General features: G+C 37.7%; 1 protein-coding gene across 4 annotated transcripts in view; it reads left to right on the forward strand.

The window, feature by feature from the left end:
* The window catches only part of KHDRBS3 (KH RNA binding domain containing, signal transduction associated 3), a 95,269-nt gene that overhangs the window by 13,295 nt on the left and 65,369 nt on the right, over nt 1-16,605 (forward strand). For all 4 annotated transcript variants that reach the window (XR_008820740.1, XM_056331594.1, XM_056331595.1 and 1 more), the window contains exon 2: nt 11,959-12,077. Coding sequence is in view for 3 of the 4 variants with exons in the window: in XM_056331594.1 (XP_056187569.1) it covers nt 11,959-12,077 (119 nt within the window). In the remaining variant the exon portion in view is untranslated. The remainder of the gene's footprint in view (nt 1-11,958; nt 12,078-16,605) is intronic.

The following is a 16,605-nucleotide window of genomic DNA, read 5'->3' on the forward strand; positions in this document are numbered from 1 at the left end:
TGTATATTTACTTTCTTTATAAGGTATGTTTCAGCAAAAGCTTACTGGCATAAGTCATGAAGATCTGTTTCATTGCTGCTTAAATCTGGAAAATTGAGTAATGTTCTACTAAGTGCATGCTAGAAATACTTTAAGAAACTGACAGATGCCATCAAAGTTGAAAGGAAGTACCTTCCTCAGTGAAGGTACGACATGGATAAGCACGTGGTCCTACAGAGAGCAGGCTTGCTGCAGACTTGGATCTTGCTACTTTCCTGGAGAAACTGGTCTGTTGGCAGAGATGTTTTGAGTTGCAGCTGGAATGAGTCTGTAAGCTGGACTTCCAAGGTTTATCACACTTCCAGGAAAGTGATCTCGGTTTAAAATTCTGTGAAGTAATTAAACTGATTTCATGAGAAGTTTAATGAAATAGTATTTGGAAACAATTGAATGTGCTAGCAATCTGCTTAATTCTGTGTAATATGTATCTTTATACACAGAAAAGGTATTTGGAGTCACCTGCTACTGAGCATGTGGAAAGGATAGTAGTTAATGTTATCCCTCTGCTAGTTAATTTTTAACTTGGGTGCTAAAGAGTTTTTAACATTCAATTTATGTTGAAGCTCATACATAAAATTTCCACATCAATTTTTTTAAGCTGCCCTTTCCCATAGGGCAGTAGGTGTACAAGATGACTTGATGTTTTTCCTGCCAATCTATGTGACTGCAGCCAAGGACTGTAATGGATGATAAGGAATAAAACAAAAAGTACTGCCTACAATAACTGTATCAAAAGTAGTGGTTTGCCCCTTATCTACCAGCAGTGGGAGTAATGGCTTTCTGATTAGAGGTGTGTTAAAGTAATTGGGAATAGTGTGCTGGAATTGGTCCTCTTTACATGCACCGATTAACCTCTGTAGGCTTGGCTCATACATCTGTGGACTGGAATACACAAATACTTTAGGATCTTTGGGTGGTTACCTTTTCATAAGTATTCTGAAAGCATTTTTCATATACTTGAGTTATGTTTTTGTTTTATGGATTAAAATAAGACCTATCCATGGTGTTATGTCCCTTCACATTCACCTGTGGTTTCATGTTCTTTCTGTACATTGACCTTTTCACACAGCTTACTTGCACATCAGTAGCTTGTGCTTATGGTAAACGAAGTTGCAGACACGTAAACTGCTCAGACTCATGAGACTTCATCAAAGGACCAGGAAACTTGTGTTAGTCAAGCTGAGAAAATCATGAACAGCAGGTTGGATAGACAGATAACTGTGAAGGTACTTCAATAGTAAATCTTTTACAGGCTCCAAAGCAGGGGTAGCATTCACTTTCCTAGTTCACTTAAGTGCAATGTGACAGAACACACAAGCTTTTATCAATTTCTGTAGTAAGAGTGAGGTTAAGCATGGTGGTAATGGTTGTGTTGGATCCAGTGCGTACGAGTTTAAGTCCTAACAGCGTCTGGTGCCAACTCTTGAGTTTCACTGAACTTGGGTACCATTGCAGGCACTTGTGATGGCCTCATCTCTCTTCCTTGCCCCTAACACTGTGAAATATGAACAATGACGAGTTTTTGTTGGAAAATGTATTATAGGCAGCCTGATGTTCTGGGAAGCAGTGGGAGGAGATGTGTGACTTTGGAAGAATGTGTATACTCCAGTGCTGTGCAGAGCAATGGTGGGGGGGAAACATGGGCTGCTGTACTCTAGATCTGAATCTGATTCTCTGCACTATTTGAACAATAGTCTTTAATGCAAATGAATTTCTAGCATGCTTTCAGATAACAAATCATGGTGCTGTGGGCTACAGTGTTTCATAAGAAATAAATTGTGGGGTTGGGACAGAATTCACTAGAAATAGTATTTCTTAAAAATACCAAAGGTGGAACAAATCTTACCTGCAGAAGATCCTTTCAGAACTCTTCTGCAGAACAGCAGCTTGCTAAAACTTGAATCAATGCTGACTAGATAGGAAGGATCACCACTTTCAAAGTGCTGGCAGTGCTGTTGTAGTGCAGCCCAGGACAACGGTGGCCTTTGGAAGCACACATTCCTCACTAGTGTTCAGCTTGTTAGGACTCCCAGGTAGTTTTCTGCAAAGCTGCTTCCTACCTGTTGGGTTGCCAGTCTGTTTTTGTGCATGGGGTTATTTCTCCACAGGCACAGGACTGCACACTTCCCTTTGGACTTCATGAGATGGTTGTTGGCTGGTTCCTCCAGCTCTTCAAGGTACTTCTGACTGCAATCGCAACCCTCTGGTGTTTGAATCACTTCTTCTGCTTTTCTATTATCTGGAAACTTGCTGAAGCTGCACTGTCTCATTGAGGTAATTGATGATGATAAATGATAGTGACCCTTGGAGCACACCACGAGACTCTGACCGCCAGCTGTACTGGCTGTAGTGCCATATTCACAACCCTTTGAGACAGGCAAATTGGATCTCAGTCCACCTTGCTGTCCGTAGCCTGTACCTCATGGGTTTACAAGGGAGACAGTATCAAAAGCACTACTACTGATGAGGTGGACATCAATGACTCTTCCCATCTGTGGAGCTGCTCATATTGTTGATACAGAGGTACTTGTATAGTTGAATGCTGTTCGGTGTGGTGTGACTTCCCTGTCATAAACTTGTGTGGGCTATTCACAATCACCTTGTCCTTCATAGGCTTGGAAAAGGTTTTCCAGGTCTGTTTACTGCATCACCTTCCAAGACATCAAGGTGAGTCTTATGATCTTGTTACACAGATCCTCCTCCTTGTTCTTCAGTATAGAACTGTGATACTTGCTTTGCTTCAGCTATAAGAACGTTCCCCAATGACCATGATCTTCTGAAGCCGGAGTGACCTGTCAATGACATCAGCCAGTTCCCTCAGCACTTGTGGCTGTTGTGTGAAATTTTGGGTTTAGTGATGATTCCAAGTAATTTGTGACTTACAGGTGTGTTGTGTTTTATTAGGATTTATCAGTAGGATGTGACACCTTACTGAATTAAGGATTGCCAGTGTGAGGCTCTATGCCCTGGCCTTCTGTTAGCTGGGGTGGATGGTGCTGGCAGAGCTCTAGAGTTGCTCAAGTTGACTTTTTCAGAGAAATAAGGAAAGAGAACACTACTTTGTTTTGCGGATGGCTACATAAATCTTGCATAATGCTGTGTAAACAGCTGTATGCTTATTTGTGTAACTGTCAACTATAAAAAATATGGGGATGGAAGATGCACTACTACCATGCTTTGGTAGTGTAAGTATCTTTCAGTATTAAACATGGTTTATTTGAATCTGTCAGCTGATTTTTAGACTAGATTCTGTGTCGGTGCCCTAAAGCTTTGAGTATGGTCTTCAATAGTGCTCAAGTCGGCCTGCTTTGGGTTTCAATAACTGGATGTGCTGTGGCTAGTCTTTCAACTTGGCAATAGCTTAAAATGTGATATATGTATAAAGAGCTGGAAGTGGTACCCATTTTTCAAATAAGATCTGATTTGTGCTTTTCCTCCTTATGAAAGTTGTCAAAGGAATCACAGAAAATTTAGTGCAGTGTACATAAGGAAGAAAAGATACAGACCCTTCTTGACGAACTGCTAAGATAACAGGTTAAATCCCATGTAAGGGCTACCTGATAGTGTTCATACACATAAATGAAAAAGATATAACAGCTTGTTGTAAGGGCTCTTCATACAAAATACTAACTTCATTTTGTCTAAGCCCTATGCCCCAAGTGTAAGATCTGTATGTTGGATCCCCTTATGAAATGGTCATAGTTGTACATTTCAAATCTGCATCCAAAGTCTTTACATCTGTACTGCCAATTGTTGTTTGCTCATGCTGCTTTCTTGAGATAACTACTTCAGGCTTATGTTTAAAACTCCGTAAGAATGGCTTCTAAGCATAAAGATCACTTGATACTAACTGCTCCATTTTGTTCCTGCCATACCACCGAGGTTTAGAAGGCTTCCAAAGCTTGGCCTTTGGAGCTTGGGGGCTATTTGTGCTCTTCCATGCAAGCACAAAAAAGGTACTTGAGAAAGGGAATCATGTTATCTACAGGCTGTTGTGCAGTAGATACAGTAGGTAAAAACAGGCCAGGAAGGGGGGTCCCTTTTCACATACAGACTTATGGAAAGGTTCATAAGATGCCCAAGGCTTTAAGAAACCTCTGAAGGTTCGGGCTCCTGCTCAAAACAGGGCAAAAGCCAATGCTCCTGCTGATACTTCAGCAGCAAGGTTAGGTGTTCCTGAAGCAGGAAAGAACATGTCAGTCAAGTATTTTTGTCCTGATAGGATGTAGTATCCAAGTTTGAATTGCTTGTGTAGAACACCGGGTACTGTTTCTTCACATGTATAAGTTGCCTTTGGAATTTTTTAATTTTTAAGTTACAAAACAAATGAGTTGCCATTTTTGCAGTTGGTGGATACCTGACCTTGCTAATCTAAAAGCGTGTTTAAAGAATCACAGTTTGTAGATTATATAGGAAACCTTAAACTTTGTAAGTTCAGAAGCTATTTTCACAATGAGGTAAATAGTAATATCCAGTGGAGCAAGGTGGGTATATGAGACTGAAGCTTGTGTTTACATCTTGTTTTTTTCCTGAGCAAAACTGACTGAACATCTGTTAATATCTTATGTTACTTTTGACAGTTTCTACTGTGGTACTTCCTACTTTATTGCTAGTATTAATCAATCTAAACAGATCTTAGTGGAGTCATTTTTGATGTGAAGGTAATAAGTGTTCAATTAATTCTGAATTGCTTAAATAAAGGCCTATTCAAAATATTTGTCATATAGGTGATGGAAATGTATTTTCAGATCAGTGCAGTCGGTAGTACTTAGACTGTAAAACAAAACTTACAATGTCTGTGAATGCAATTTAAATAAAGATTGGTTTGAATCTTTCAACAGGGATATTGAGTGTGCCAACTGTTAGACACATCATTCTAGCATGAACCACTCATTTTATTGTAAATTCAAATTAGATTGTCAGTTGCTTCCACAATATTAAGGTGGCATATGAAAGACAGTTATTCTGAATTCAACTTCTGTAATAATGTGCATTTGAAACAAAGTCCTTTGTTTCTTATAAACAGTTCATGCTCTTAATGTGTTACTACTTATGCCAGTTTAGAATTGGCACCTACTGTGGAGGCTAAATTTGATTTTAAAAAGGCTTTTTTTAAAGTATCAAAATGATGGCTGAGGAGGATAGGTGAGAATATTCTGAAGTTCATAGAATGGGGATGTGTGCAGTAATAGAGCAGCTGCATTAAAAATTTATATTGCATTTTGATTTATCTTACAGACCCATTAAGGATGGAGCTAGGTATAGCCATTCCACATACACTTAGCTCCCTTAATTTAAAATTTTTGAAGCTGTTTTTTATTACTTCTCTAATTTGCCTTTTTCATGAAGATACACTAGTACTTGCTTTGGAAATGCCTTGTGGGGTGGGGAAAGGGGTATGTGTCCAAGCACTTAGATCAGAAAATGTTTAGTTGCTGCTCTTGTGTTTTCCTGGGGGATTGGGATGCTATATACAATTCAAACTGAGTTCTGCATCTTTTGTGAATATATATATATACAGTGAAACTGTGTTAAAGCTAAACTAGACCATGTTTTAAGATATTCAAAGGCAAGAGGCTGTTTACCTCTTCTGTTCAGTGCAAAAATTGGAAGGATTGTCCAGGTTCATGCTGATAAAGACGACAGGGAGACTGAGTAGTAGGTCCATTAGAGGCTGCTTTCAGGAAGTCTGTGGGGTTTATTTCAGAAAGCCTTTTGACATGGTTCAAGGTAGTATGTAGTACTACTTTCAGCTGAGAAGACAAATACATGTGGGAGAGGTAGCTTCAGGTAACTTCTAGTCATCTCATTAGTGGGGCTGGGAATAAAGGAGCCCAGTGTAAGATATGTATAATCTGAAGCACAGTTGAGACTATTTTACTATGACAAGAATGAGATTAAGCTGTCATCAAATGTCATCAAAATTAGAACTGTTGTGTTTCTTTGGATTTACCAGAACAAGTCATGGAAGGACTGTGAGCATTAAATCTGTCCAGCATAGACTTTCTATAATAAAGCTTCATTGCAAAAACTCTGCCAGTATTTTCAGGATAGGTGTGCTTAATACATGCCTTCTGAGATAAAGTATGGATTTTGCCACAATGAAAACTTTAAAAATGCTGGGGAACTTTACCCGTGGTATAAAAGTAATGTTTTAATTCCAAAGACTGTTTCAGAATTACTTAATGATACTCTGAACTGGAAGGGTTGTAGAAAGCTTGACAAAATGGAAATGCTATTATCCATTTTTTCCTCCATTAAAGAAAAACTGTTCTGAAATTCTGCTATGACTGACTTGGAGTCTCCCTCTTCCTCTGGAAGCATGTGTTCAATAAAAGCTGGGGTGCATTCCTCAAAGGAGATCTTTATAAAATGCAAACCAATAAGCCAAAGTTATATTTTGTAATACCGCACTAATTTTGATTTCTTTTCTAATGTGAAACCATAAGGAATAATACTGTCAGACCAGATATCCATCTAGCTCAGTGTTTTCTCCTGCAATGGTCAGCAGCAGTCTTTTTTTTTCTTAAGAAGTAAAAGGACAGGAAAAGTATATACAAATTCTTCCACAGTCTTCAATTTGACTTAAGAGCTTTTTGAGTTGAAGATGGTATGTAAGTCAACTATGAAGTCTTGAGAAGTTACTGAAAACAAGTGTTATTGGGGCATGCTTCAGCAGTTGTATAACAAACTTTAGTTGACTTAATTTAATTTTGATGTTTCTTTCTTTTGGCTATAAGCTAATAAAATTGACATTGTCCAAATAAAACAAAATATATTGCTGTTGTATAGTGTTAGTAATTTCCAAAACCACAGTGTATTTGTCGGGCATTATTTAGGAATATTTATAAAGGCTAGTGTTAAAATATTTTCAAAATCAATGTGGAAAATATTCCTAGTGAAATTGCAGTGCAGTTGTCAACCCTCTTTTCTGAAGCTCTAATCATTTGGATATCCTAGAACTTGAGCCTTGGATCTTCATTTGTTCTCCCATATGAAGTACAAAAAACCTGTGTGGCAGCGTGCTCCCCACCCCGCATCCTGACCTTTGTTTCTGTGACTATGCTCAAGTGATAACCATCTGTGGTGGCTATGATGGATGGATCCAGGTCAGGATGGCTGTACTGGGGGAGGGACATAATGACACAATAGCCAAGGGCTACTGTGAACAACATGCCCACTTAACAGTGCTGGTCAAGGTCCCACTCAAGTGGTGAAGGAAACTAACTTCTGTAGTCAGTGTGCGAATATGAGTCAATTATCTTACTCCATAAATAGTGGACAGCCCAGGGCCCATTGAGCTCTCCTGCACAGCAGGATCTCCCCTTGAGTAGGGATGCCTCTCAAGGCCACTCCTCAAGGTTGAGAGATTCCTTGCCACAACAGGTTCTCGGTAAGTGATTAACAGCATGCTAAACTTTGAAATCCTAGCTAAGTGGTATAAAGGATTGATTGCGCATATGTAGTCTTTTAGCTAGAAACTGTTGACCAAGTCTGAGATAAGTCTGGATCCAGGCGCAGCTAAACTCCCCCCTGAGAAGGAGTTGAGAAGGCAAGGGGGTCCTTTCTGAACCTCATGACTCACCGGGAGGGTCCCCCTGACAGTTTTGTCTGACCCTGTCCTCTGTGCAGTACCCACTCAAGTGGACCTTGCCACTGAACGTTGTTCATCCACTGTTGCATTCAGTATCAAACTTTGTTAAATCTGTTTTATACCAATAAAAATATTGCTACTTCTCCCTTACCAGTGAAGGGCATCACTCCATCCATAACAGTATGAAACGATGTAGATTTAATAGGATGTCTGATAAAACTTCTGCATCTAAGGAATATTAGCGGAATGTTTCTTAAGAATTTGCAGACAAATTTACCTGGTTCCTGTTCCTCCTGATCATGTGTTTTGGAAAAATGGTATTAAGGAAAAATTCAATAAACGTTTCTCTTTACTTTGAATTTGACATTTGATTGTACGTTGATTATATTTATTTACTACAGACAAATGCAGAGCATCACTTTGTTCTGCATTAAACGTAAGTATTGTATTGGCTTAGCAGAGAGTGATCCTGACTTGTAGTTATGCCACAGGAAGATTAATTCTGCTTGAAGATTAATGTGAAACAATTCAACTTTGTCATTATCTGATGTATCTAGCAACATTATTTGGTGAGTTAGCTGAGGAGTAATCATTGCTTAGATCGCTCTGCCGTGATTAAACGTAAAGGGAAAAAATCCATGCTGTTATTACTCCATCCAGTTAAATTCCTGGACTGTTGCATTAGCTGCATCTTCGTCTGAGAACATGGGATTTTAATCTCTAGTATTATGGGAAGCTTTAATCACATGTTTATTTACTATTTGTGATCTACAAAATGTCATTGCTTCATGTAGCTAAGCAGTACAGAATGTAATCTGAGGATTAGGAAGAGGCAAATCTTGCTATCCATTTGACCTTGAAAATCTGATTGGATTTCCTGTGTGATCTGGCATGATTTTTCCCTAATTATCTAAAGATTGATGTATGTGAGTGATAATATTGAATGAACTGTGCAGATGTGGAAAAAGTCTAATGCTTGACATTATTTCATGTACATCTTGGATTTGAATGTAAAGAAAGGACAAGAAAAATCTGAGATAAAACGTAGTCTCAAAATAGGATAAATTTTCAGTAATTCTGTGGCCTTGACTTTAATTCAAAATAAAAGTATATGATACTGGTGAATATGCATGAAATCTTAAGTCAGTTTGTTTTACTTAGGATCATAATAGGAAGAATTTATTTTATTATATTTTGTAGTGCTATGGCAATGGGCTGTGGCTGTTTTTATTAGAGGAAAAACAAGTCATTTGACTTTAAAACAGAGAAAATGGTGATCCATTCTACTTTGAGTTGATCAACAGCCTCTTCTGAGTTTCAGTAGCTTCTTCAAGCAAATGGCAAGCTGATTAAACAGTGACAGTTAAAGAATAAATAAATAGTTTTTCTGATAATGATCAATAAAAAAGTATTTTCCTATTTGGGGTAGGAAAACTGATCTCCACTGTAATGAATGTATTTCTTTTAATAATTCTGCTACTTCAAGTTGAGTGATTATTAGAAGGAGGATATTTCTATGATATTTTAAAATTTTTTGTATTAACTAAATCAAAGTACTACAGAATTATGAGTCTGTCTAGCATTAATAAAGTTGTTGCAGTCAGGTCCTTCAAATACTAAATTGAAATAACATAAGCTAAAATATTTAGGAAAGTCAAATAACAGTGTATTGATCTTTTAATGAATTTATGCAGCTGGCTCATCTGTGGAATGTTACTGAAGTTAGAACTCTACTCTTAATTCTCCAAATACTTGTTAACATTGGCAAGTCTGAGACATCTGAATGTTCCTGAAAAAGCCCTCGCTTTAAGTAAAATTCCTTACTACTTCTGGAAATACAGTTTTTATGAAATTAAATGTTCAGGTAGGCAGGGGGATTGCAGTATATGCCATACTATGTAGGTACATACAATAGCGTACAACTCAACAGGAGAAACCAAATCTTTTGCTTCAGTAGTTCTTAAAAACGTGGTGGGCTTTGATGTCAGAACTTTTTAAGTTTAGACTACTTAAGGAAAGTCTGCTGTAACAGTGATTGTAACTACTGAAAATTCCTAAAGATCTTTTGTCTAACTACTAGGAGTCTCTGCACTGATTTGTTCCAAAATACTACAGCGCAGTGCCTTAATTTTTAATGTTGAATGGAGTTAACTCTGCTTTTCTGAATTTTCTGAACAAATTCTACTAACATTTAAAGTCAAATTTTTGTTGTAACTGCATTTGCTTCACTCGTAAAAAAAGGGTGTATTTTTATAACAATTTTAATATTCAGTACTTGCTGGTATAAAATCTTGCTAAATAACAGCATACTTTTGATCAGTTTTGAGCTTTGAATATTTATGCTGTTAGTAGCATATGCAAACAGCAGCATTAGGAGTCAGTGTCATGATTCCGCTTTCCACTTGTAAAACATACAAACCTCTAGGTATCTAGTCTTGTTTTCCAAGCGAAATCAGAGGTTTATCATAACTGCCCTTGTTATATCAGGAAGCTGAGGTGTTAAAAGTAGTTTATCTGTATTTGAGTGCTAATGATAGTACTACACTCTTACATCTGAATGTGATATTCAGAAACTTTGATTTCTAAAAATACCAGTCACCTGCTTTCGCAGTAAGAATGTCATGCCCCTATAAAATTTTGGTCTTAATGTGATCCAGAAATTAATTTTCATGTCATTTCACTTCTATTTAATTGCCCATCATTCTCTAGTCCATAAAGTGGCATCTGCAAAGAACATGTGAATTCCATTCTTACCTGGATTCAGTTGTTAAAATATGCTTCTCAGCTGTTGTCAGCCTGTGGGCTGAGGGGTTTGGAGTTTTTTCTGAGTGTGCTGCAACATAAAGGACACTCCAGAGTAAGGTTGCTTTAACAGGGCTTCTCCGGAATGTTTACAGTACTAGAATCCATACAAATAAAACTTTTTAGAGATTTATCAAGAAGACTTGAAAGTGTAGCTGGGGAAGGCTTTTCTTTCACGAAGCCTTCAGCTAGTCTGAAGGCTAGTTTGGCTTTTAGTTCTTCAGTCACAATTCATTTATTCAAATTAGTGTTGGGTTTTTTTCATTCTGTGCTAGCGAGGTGGAAACCTGCATGGAAGACAGGCATTTCAGTCGTTGGCAAAGGTGTTAGCATCTTCATTGCTGTTGTAGTAAATGGGAATGGACTGGTATGCATTAAACAAAGCTACTAATGATGCATGGATTTTTTCAGTAGTAAGAAATATGTTGCTATACTACTACTGTTTTTTCATTGGACATTTCAAACTAAATTACCTTTTACAGTGTACCTAAAGGATGCTTTATCCATCTATATTTCTGATCAGTTTCCTGGCATTAAAAAGTTTTTGTTACTGTCTCCTTTTCGTGTAAGATTAAATTCTCACTAAAGAAACTTCCAAGGTCTTGTAGTCATTAACTTCTACTGGCTGAGTAGAAGGGTGTTTCTTGTTAAAAACTAACAAGATATTTGAAGGCAATTGTGGAGGACAAATGCTAGATGTCTGTAGAAGAGCTTCTGTTGCACTTCTGAAATGGATTGGATCCTGGTGGTCCTGTGCTGACATATTTAACCCTGCAACCCCCACAGCATGCTGGACCCAACCAGCAAAGACTTCAAGCACTGCTTCATTTTTAGATTCCATATGTGCTCCCCATGTTTCCCCACCAAAGAAATGAAATCTGCTATTTTTCATTAGCACACTGGAGAGTCAGTAGTTGGAAAGAATTATAATCAAGAATCTCTGGAATAAGTAGTCATGCAGCCTCATCTGGAACTTCTAAATAATTCCTAATTATGTTGTCATCGGTGTAACACTAATCTCAGATTTTTGGGTTTGATCTATGTGCTTCAGTTACATTCCTGAAACTTTCAAACATTGATTTGATGCTTACTCATCAGTGTACTGTAGACAACCACCATTAAAAGTCTATACTTGGTTTATAGTGTAGAGGAATAAAAGTCAAGTATTAAACTGTTGCAAGTTTTTGAATTTTAAATAATGGTATCTAAGAATAGTTTCTACTGCTTAAGCCATATAAAACATAAATGTATCTTAAGTGTTAAGTTAAAAGTTAGCATTAAAAATGCTTGCAATGGTAATTCAAGGTACTGATATGAACATGACTATTAAAAAAGCCTGGAAAAGCAAAACATGGTTTACCCTGTTGACCTATATAACCAATTATATGTATTTACACAATATACCATATGTATTATGCCATACAGTGGTTCTGAAGTTTTTAATATATACTGACTTCGAAGATTCTCAGCCTTTAGATTGTTGTATTCAACTAAGAAAATAACTAACTTTTTTCCTTTAACAGAAATTGAAAAATTCCAAAAAGGGGAAGGAAAGGAAGAAGAAAAGTATATTGATGTAGTCATCAATAAAAATATGAAGTTGGGACAAAAAGTTTTGATTCCAGTAAAACAATTCCCTAAGGTAAGCCCAGTTTTCCTATTTGATAAGTCTGAGTGCTTACAAAAGATATTCCACTAATATCTTAAATGTAACAGTTAAAAAAACCCCACAGTTTAAACTATTAAGTCTACTGATGCTGTTCTGCAGTCTCTTCTATAGAAGTTCTAAGGTAGGAATGGTTCTTGGAGTGAATGTGCAGGGAAGTGGTGTCAATCACATAAAACAGTATGCTGAGAACAAATGATAAATGAATCATATTTTCAGGATAGTAGGATCCTCCTTTTCAGAATATCAAAAGGAATGAAATATATTTAAGTTGATTCTGATGCCAGGCTTTGAAACTTTCTTATTGTAGGTAGTGTGGCTTAAAATGCACCATTAAGGAACTTGCTGTGTAATTTTTTTCTTCTCATCTTAAGTTTCAGCCATTGTTAGTCTTGAATTAGTTGTATCTACGCTACTAAATCATGCAGTCTGTTCTGGAGGAGTAGGGACTGTTTTAATAACAACTTTCACAACCATGAATTTTTAACATTTCTTTACTGCCAAGTATTAGCCTGCACTAAAAATATTGCTGCCTGGAAGCATTTATTCAACATCCAATAAGCTGTGGAATTTTATTCTTTTGGTCCCGTTTAAAATTTTAAGCTTAGTGTTATGAAAATCAGATTAGCATTTTTTACTTGTTTGAAATGGCTTTTTCTTCCTACTAGAAATGTCAAGACTGCTTCTGCTCCTCCTCGTGGAGGAAAGTTTTTCCTTCATTCCTTCCACCACTTGTTTAGGAAGACTTTCTAAATACTTTTTCCCACACCGTCAGTGTTTCTCATAAGACTGTACTGGGTAACTTTCAGGGATTGCTTTACTGCTGTTCAAAGTCTTATGAAATATTGCTTCAGTGAATTTGAAACTGCATACCATTTATGTGGGCACCTCTTTGGAACGCTTAGTGAAGTCATCTTTATGACTGGGAAGAGCAATATGCAGAAACATAAAGATGGGAAGGTAAAGGAAGGGGAAACTTAGATGGTCACTGTTTGTAATCAGGATTGAGTATTGAGATGTACGTACTTGAGCTCAAGGTGAAGAAAGACAAAATGGGTATTAAAAGGGGAAACTGCTATTTGAGAAATGCTTCTGCTTCTCTATGTACTGTCAACTTCCTTTAAAGGACTAAACAGTACAATTCTTATTTAGCATAGGTAGTAGGAAAGCCCTTGCCATTTTTGAATGGGCAGGCATGCTCTGCCGTGTGCTTAGTAGTTCTGGTGCATGGAGACAATTTTTGATTGTCTGAGTTAGAATAAAGCCTGGTATGTGCTATAGAAAGAAACCAGAATTTATATCTAGCTAGAGCTTTATAATCCTATCCATCTCTGTCTAGACCACCAGGATCCATGGAGCACAGAGTAAAACTGCTGTGCAGGATAGACATGCCATGTGAGTTCCTGTGTTTCCACTATGACTTTCTCCACAGAATACTGGTGTTGCTACTCAAACATCTCCTCTGTGCCACAGTGAATAAAACCTTAAGTATTTTTATTTAAGAATATTTTACCCCAGGATACAGGGGCTCAGTTTTTTTAGGCATTTCCATTTTATTACATACAAATGGATATTTATGTTAAAACTTAATTACTAAAGATTTTGTGTAGTCAAAAGGAATTAAAATTTCTCACTGTATAGGAGTAGTCTGGGAGGTGAATATGAATTCAGACTTATGACAGGTACTCTTCATTTCTGAAAAACACCCACCCTAAACCACCAGCAGTCACTGCAGTTTAGTATAACTTGTTTACTAGAACCATGCTTGTGGTTTTATTTCTGAGATCTAATGAACTTAAACACATTATATGAAGTGATACAGCTTCAACATAGCAAACTGAGAGCCTTATCCTCGTGTACTGTAGTCTGCAGTGAGTGACTTGAGTTTTGAATGCCTGTACACAGGGGAACATCCTAATTTTTGCATCCTAGCTTTTGCTCTAAAGACTGTTCCTCATCCTGTTAGATGTGTTCAGAGGAGGGCTCAGAAATTAGGAATAATTTGTCTTTTGGGGTAGATAGGGAATTATTCCAGTCATCTTGGTTTCACTGAGCTGTAACTAAGAGTGCACGCATTGTATATTCAGTTCTGTAGAATTTAATACTTTCTGCTTATGTGGTGTTTATAAAACCTGAAATGATAATGCACATAAATGCTTTATGCCTCTGTGGTTCTTTTCTGTGCACTTGTGCAGTTTCCTAGACCATTTTGTGTACAAAAGGTATTAGTATTAGTGCAAATGTGTAATTTGTGGAAGGTGCCAAGTGATAGTTCCTCAGAAAAATGGTTAAAAGATTAAGTTCTCATTTATGAGCAATTTTCTCCTTCCTACTGATCAGGATTGGTAACAAATCCTTCAGAAGAATGAAACTTAAGACTTAAATACAGATGAAATCTGTGCAAAAAGCTCTTCTGCATGTGAATATTGAATTCAGAGCAGTTTTCCTAGCAAGCTGGCATCTGTTTCTGTATGCCTGCAGTCCACGCTAGTGCTGTTGGGTATTATGTAAGATCCTGAACAAAAAGATACCTCCAGTCTTTCAAGAGTTGTAGTCTTTTTGGTGTTAATGAAAGGAGAATCTGCTGTCTGAATCTGACCAAGTCTCTACAACTGCTAAATCTGTGAAACTAGTATTGGGGTACCAGTTTGGGTTGAATCTGGCATACTTGGTTATCCAGAAAGTGGTTAGGAAAAACTAAGTTTGTTTCAACTTTATGAATAGAATAGTTCTTCCCCAAATAAATGATCCTGCTTTTAAACAGGATCAAAAAAGCAAGTTACTAAAGTTATTAAATCCTTAACAGGATTTAATTTCTGAAAATGAAACTAACTACAAATGTAAGTGAATTTGCTAGCAGAAACTTTTCCTTTGTTTAAATTTGCCAGTGATGGCTCTGGCAAGCAAAGATGCCTCTGCTGTTCAGGTAGATAGGATTAATGAAATATCAATCATAATTATTTCGGTGATAAATGAGGTCTCTGGACCAAGTCAGCCCACCAGTGCACTACCCCCATTCAGGCAGCCTACCCAACCTGACATGGGGTTAAGTACAGTTCCTTTAAGTATTTCATTGCCCCTTTCCTCTTTCAAACTTCTAACAGTGACTCCTTGAATAAATAATAGCCTCAGCATGGGTCAGGCAGTCCTAGCTCTGATCTGATCAGCCTGGCACTGGGTGATGCCTGCTCACATTACCTGTCCTGACAGACACATTCTCATGGGCTCGTAGCTGGGTCCTGTTCAAATACAGCCTCGTTAGGTCTGACAGCCCTGGAAGGTGACAGGTTAACTGCAGCAGAAAGCTATGCAACTGAAGTTCGGAGCAGCTGGGTTTCTATTGGAAAAGAATCTGGTAGACCTCAGATTCAAAAGTAGGTATTTCAATTTTATGGGCATCTTTGCTCTCCCTGCGAAAAACCTTGGGAGTTTCTGGTCTTCTGCTTACTGCACAGAAAGTTTTGTCTGTGGTCATATGCTTAACTTGCCTCCTGTGGTGCTATATATTTATATCCTTTAGCTGGGACCTTTTGTCCTGCTCAAACCTTGGCAGTGTTAACAGACCTAGTATCTCATGCTAGAGCTAGTTGGCCTAAATGTTGATTGTGGTTTTTTTTACATCTGAACCTTGGTAGAAGGTGATAAAATTCAGGCTGTCTTGGTTATTCCGTGTGCTTTGTGAAATAATTTAAGATAATCCCAGAAGTTATGTTCAGTTTCTCCTTGAGGCTGGTTGTACATTTCAATGAATTTCTTCATTTGTTCTTTAGATTCCAGTACACATGAAAAAACAGTAAATTAATGTTTTGATACGGTGACATAGTCTTGGTAAAAGAAAACCCCACAGAAACTTTTTCTATAGATTGCAGGTTCAAAATCTGATTGTATATGATCTTGTTATGAATTTTTCAGGTTGGTCCAGCTCTACAGATTCCTCTGAAAAGCCTGAATTGCTGTGATGCAGAAATTAATCTGAGGTATTTAGGTGGGGCTTGAATATGCTTTGGTAATGCTGTCTGTAGTCTTGTAACTGGGATGTGCTACAAGCAAGGATTTGAAAGGTTAGGGATTTTATGCAAGCTTATAGGAAAAGGGCCGACTTTCTGAGGTAGGATTCAGTTCTAAATCAAGTTGCCTGTAGGTAGGAGTCCACATGGGTGTTGACGTCTAAACTGTAGTTAGTGGAATGAGATCTCGTCAGTTTAGGCAATGGAATTCAGGGTGACTTGCTATTTGATCAGCTGAATACCTCGACTGACTCTAGGTCAAGCGTGAAAATATGACCCTTAAACCTGTACTTCTGTTGCATTTCATGCTTGAAAATCTACAAACTTTAGCAGAAGTAGTGAGCTGGCTGTGGAAGGTCATGATGTGGCTGTCTTGGTGAAGGGATTCTTCAGATCTATCCTGACGCTGCTATGAAATGCCAGCATGTGTGAAAGGTGTTTTCCTAGATACGTACAAATGAGGCAGGAGGGTGTTATCTCCTTCCCACGCACTTAAT

Source organism: Falco biarmicus, chromosome 3 (assembly GCF_023638135.1).
Source record: "Falco biarmicus isolate bFalBia1 chromosome 3, bFalBia1.pri, whole genome shotgun sequence".
Taxonomy (NCBI): domain Eukaryota; kingdom Metazoa; phylum Chordata; class Aves; order Falconiformes; family Falconidae; genus Falco; species Falco biarmicus.